This window comes from Salmo salar, chromosome ssa08 (genome assembly GCF_905237065.1).
Source record: "Salmo salar chromosome ssa08, Ssal_v3.1, whole genome shotgun sequence".
NCBI classification, from domain to species: Eukaryota; Metazoa; Chordata; class Actinopteri; order Salmoniformes; family Salmonidae; genus Salmo; species Salmo salar.
The window spans coordinates 1,240,669-1,245,452 of NC_059449.1; the positions used below are offsets into that span (position 1 = coordinate 1,240,669).

Genomic DNA, 4,784 nt, shown 5'->3' on the forward strand with positions numbered 1-4,784 from the left:
AAACGAACAAAATCAGCAGGGGATCAAATACTTTTTTCCCTCACTGTAGTTTTGGGGTCCGTAAAAATAGATAAAGTCGATTTTTCTCAAAATGGGGTTGGTCAATATGTGTAATTAACGAGGGTAAAAACAAAATCTTACAATAAGATAACTGTTTCCAAAAGGATATGTGGTGACATGTTTATCTAAAATGTTTAGGTTGTTTACCAAAGAGACCAACAACAACAAAAAATGTGTGAGCTGTGTTTTTTTGTCTTTAGCCACATGTTACACCCCCCCCCACACACACACACACACACACACCCTAAACTAAACCACATTGCCTACACAAGCCACACCCACACACACACAAACAAATGCTTGCACAAACACACACAGTGTGGTGAGAGACAAAAGGCCTTCTCCCAGAGTAGTGCACTGTTCTGGGAATCAGTCGACCATAGGCCGATTTAGGATGAGACAAATTTGGATATCCAGGAAACAATTTATTACATGAGCTTCTAGAAGAAAGTGACTGTAGTCAGTATTTAGACAGTGCTATGTTAGTAGCATAAGAATTTCACTCATATCCTTCATATTACGGGGTATGACTCATATTATAAGCATTGAATAATGTACTATCGACATTCAGAAAGAAAACAATAAACTTAAAGCAAAATCGTCTGACCAAAAATTCTGAGCTGTGCATTATGCTTTTGGTATCCTCGTCTTAACGAACAATATGCATGTATGAACGATTGAAAGGTACATTTTCACTCACTTACAACCAGTGCAGGCCAGTGGTGGGAGAAAGGAGGAGGACAGGCTCATGGCTGGAATGATGATCTGTGTATGTTCAGTGTGTATTTCCTGTATTTCTTTGAAGAAATTGAAAAGTTTCACAGGAAGGAGACATGTTCTTATTTGACCTTCCATCTTCTGTTCCTGGAGTGGGCACGCTTGTTTTTACAAGAGGCTGCACACCCTATAGTTTAGAATCCTAAATTAAATTGACTTAAGTCAGTAAGGGGGAGGAGGAAGAAGAAGAAAGACTGTGTGTGCGTGTGTATGTGTGTGTGTGTGTGTGTGCGTGTGTATGTGTGTGTGTGTGTGTGTGTGTGTGTGTGTGTGTGTGTGTGTGCGTGTGTGTGTGTGTGTGTGTGTGTGTGTGTGTGTGTGTGTGTGTGTGTGTGTGTGTGTGTGTGTGTGTGTGTGCATTCAGCATCCGGCACCAATACAGTGTGATGAAGCTAAGTTGGCTGGGAGGAAGTGAAGCAATCATGTTAATTGGCAGTAAATTCTACATTTAATTAACACAGTACAGGAATACAGCTTTCTATCATTGCAACCATAAGAGCACTATAAATATTATCCTTTTCTGGATCACAATGATTTCCTAATATGGGATTTCTCTTAAAACACAAGGATCTTCAGTAATAAGTAGTGCAAAATATATAATCTTTTGCCAACCTTTTACTTCTACGACGAGGAGATTTCCAGCCCTTACAGACAGTTTATGATTTATGGTAATAACAGGTGCTGCAGTGACACTCTGTGTGGTTCGTCACCGGAAAGCCATCCTTGGTGGTGACCTGAGAGAGGAGAAGGAGAGAAAGAATGAAGTGAGAGATAGATGGTTTAAAATAAAAACATTCAGGTTAATTTGAGTTGTTAAATTTTACATTTAGATGTCATGTGCGTTATACTAGGAATGTCATCATGTCAGATGATCAAACTTTGTGTAGCAGAGAATATCAATCCCAACTACCTTATTAGTTATATTGTCTTACCCTTTCCCCTTCTTTTGCAACGCAGCATGTGGCTTCAGAGGTGATGTTCTTGGGGACCAGCATGGTTTGCTTTGACCGTAGTGGGGTTGGATAAGCTCTGGAGAAGCAGCAGCCTGTACACTGCATGATGTTGGGGAATATTGTGTTCGGTTTCAGTGTGCATTCCTCACAGCCCACTGTGAAGATAATGAAGACATAAATTAATTGAGAATCTATTGAATAGTCTGATTTTAAGCTGCGCTATGTATCACCAATGTGTGGCTCTCTTCCTTGTAAGCCCACAGCTTGGGAATAAGGAGGTAATATAGCAATTTCTATTCTCTCGCTATAATGACAACAGAACAACTCACTGGTCATTTTGTTTCCAGAACACATAAACCATCAACAAAAACAGTTCTTGTAACGTAAAACTTACTGTTTGTCTTGTCGCTGTTTGGGTAAGAGTCTGCGATGAATAGAAGTATGGACAGGATGAGGGATACTCCAGTTGACTTCAACAAGCACATTTTAGTGACAGGTGGCAATATCCTGACAGGAAACATGAACAAAATCATTCAAAACCAGCGTATTCATCTCAAAAGTAGAAAACTCATGAACACAAAAAATAGCAGTGAAACACTACATTGGAAACACAACATAGTGAATGGAAAAAGCATTACCTGTGTATGTTTCTCTTGGTGGAAGCCTGTTCAGTGTTCAGTGTAGACCCTACTTCTTCCTCCATGAACTTTTATACCGCTGTCCCTCTGCCCATGTGCTCGACCGGGATTAGGTAAACCCCTACAACCTTATCAGTGATATCTGTGAGGCATTGGCCACTTGGCTACCTGCTCTAATCCTTTAAATGAAAAAAGGAACTGCACACGTAGTCGAAAGTCAAAACACACTTCCATCTTGACTATGGATGGAAGCTTCTAATCCCTTAAACAGGTGGGATGTTGTTAGGTAACGGCTGTTCTGTCGTGTGGAAGACGAGGCAGGGTCATTGGTTCATTAGTTTAACTTATGTTCATGATCTTTTGCCTTGTAAATCAATACATCTAAAGACATTTTTAATACTTTGAATATCTGATTCATCTTTCCATGCTGGATTATAACCCCCCAAAATAAGTAAATATGTAAACTACACAAAAAAGTTAAAGATTTCCCATGAAATACATGGGGTTTCTTATATAAACCAGGAGGACTAGTCCCTGGCCATGCTTTATTATCATCTGGGGCAGTGCTAAGATGAGTGAAAGCAATGAATACGGTATATGAAATAATGTTATCCTCTCAGAGAACCAAACAGATACACTACATAGACAAAAGTATGTGGACACCCCTTCAAATTAGTGGATTCGGCTATTTCAGCCACACCCGTTGCTGACAGGTGTATAAAATCGAGCACACATCCATGCAATCTCCATAGACAAACATTGGCAGTAGAATGACCTTACTGAAGAACTCAGTGACTTTCAACATGGCACAATCATAGGATGCCACCTTTCCAAGAAGTCAGTTTGTCAAATTTCTACCCTGCTAGAGCTGCTCTGGTCAACTGTAAGTGCTGTTATTGTGAAGTGGAATTGTCTAGGAGCTCACAGAACAGGACCGACGAGCGCTGAAGCGAGTAGCGCGTAAAAATCATCTGTCCTCAGTTGCAACACTCACTACCGTGTTCCAAACTGCCTCTGGAAGCAACGTTAGGACAAAAAAATTTCATTGGGAGCTTCATGAAATGGGTTTCCATGGCTGAGCCGCCTCACGCAATGTCAAGTGTCGGCTGGAGCGGTGTAAAGTTTGCCGCTATTGGACTCTGGAGCAGTGGAAACGCGTTCTCTGGGGTGATGAATCACGCTTCACCATCTGGTTTGGTGAATTCCAGGAGAACGCTACCTGCCCCAATGCATAGTGCCAAGTGTAAAGTTTGGTGGAGGAGGAATAATGGTCTGGGGCTGTTTTCATGGTTCGGGCTAGGCCCCTTATTTCCTGTGAAGGGAAATCTTAAAGCTACAGCATACAATGACATTCTAGACAATTCTGTGCTTCCAACTTTGTGGGAATAGTTTGAGTAAGGCCCTTTCCTGTTTCAGCATGACAGTGCCTCCGTGCACAAAGCGAGGTCCATACAGAAATGGTTTGTCGAGATCGGTGTGGAAGATCTTGACTGGCCTAGACAGAGCCCTGACCTCAACCCCATCGATCACATTTGGGATGAATTGGAACACCGACTGTGAACCAGGTCTAATTGCCCAACATCAGTGACTGACCTCACTAATGCTCTTATGGCTGAATGGAAGAAAGTTACCGCAGCAATGTTCCAACATCTAGTGGAAAACTTTTGCAGAAGAGTGGAGGCTGTTTTATCAACAAAAGAGGACCAACTCCATACTAATGCTCATGATTTTGGAATGGGATGTCCGATGAGCAGGTGTCCAGGTACTGTATTTACCTCAGAGATGCATTTCAATGATATGTTTATATTCATGTAATAACATTAATGAGTCAGTGTATCCTCAATTAAATGAGATGTATGCTAATGAATGTGCACTCTAAATTAAATGTTCACCATGTGGAAATCGCTCTGCCATTTTCTGGTTGCTAAGATTCTTAGTTGGCCTAATTTCAGTTTATGTGACAAAACAAGCAAGTACAGTGTAGAGAATTATGCCATTTGCCCGGTACAGTTGAAATTGGGATTCATCTGTGAAAAGCACACTTCTCCAGCATGCCAGTGGCCATTTAAAGTGAGCATTTGCCCACTGAAGTTGGTTACGACGCCTAACTGCAGTCAGGTCAAGACACTAGTGAGGACGACGAGCAAGCAGATGAGCTTCCCTGAGATGGTTTCTGACAGTTTGTGCAGAAAATCTTTGATTGTGCGAACTCACAGTTTCATCAGCTGTCCGGGTAGCTGGTCTCAGACGATCCCGCAGGTGAAGAAGCCAGATGTGGAGGTCCTGGGCCGGCGTGACTACACATGGTCTGCAGTTGTGAGGACGGTGCTGTTATTGTGAAGTGGAAACGTCTAGG

General features: G+C 41.9%; 1 protein-coding gene across 1 annotated transcript; it reads right to left on the minus strand.

Moving 5' to 3' along the window:
• Positions 1 to 469: 469 nt before the first annotated feature.
• LOC106610036 (glycoprotein hormones alpha chain 2) lies at positions 470 to 2,569 on the minus strand. Its single transcript, XM_014209152.2, has 4 exons — positions 2,429 to 2,569; positions 2,185 to 2,297; positions 1,770 to 1,945; positions 470 to 1,571 (listed from the first exon to the last, which is right to left on the minus strand). Exons 1-4 carry the CDS (start codon positions 2,491 to 2,493, stop codon positions 1,494 to 1,496), a joined length of 432 nt encoding a protein of 143 aa, XP_014064627.1. The 5' UTR covers positions 2,494 to 2,569; the 3' UTR covers positions 470 to 1,493.
• Between the last annotated feature and the right edge of the window lie 2,215 nt (positions 2,570 to 4,784).

Coding starts and splice junctions, on each gene's coding strand:
- LOC106610036 (XM_014209152.2), bottom strand. CDS start 2,493: ATGGAGGAAGAAGTAGGGTCTACACTGAACACTGAACAGGCTTCCACC. Junction 1,946..2,184: donor AAACAGCGACAAGACAAACA/GTAAGTTTTACG, acceptor TTATCTTCACAG/TGGGCTGTGAGGAATGCACA. Junction 1,572..1,769: donor TTGCAAAAGAAGGGGAAAGG/GTAAGACAATAT, acceptor CTCCTCTCTCAG/GTCACCACCAAGGATGGCTT.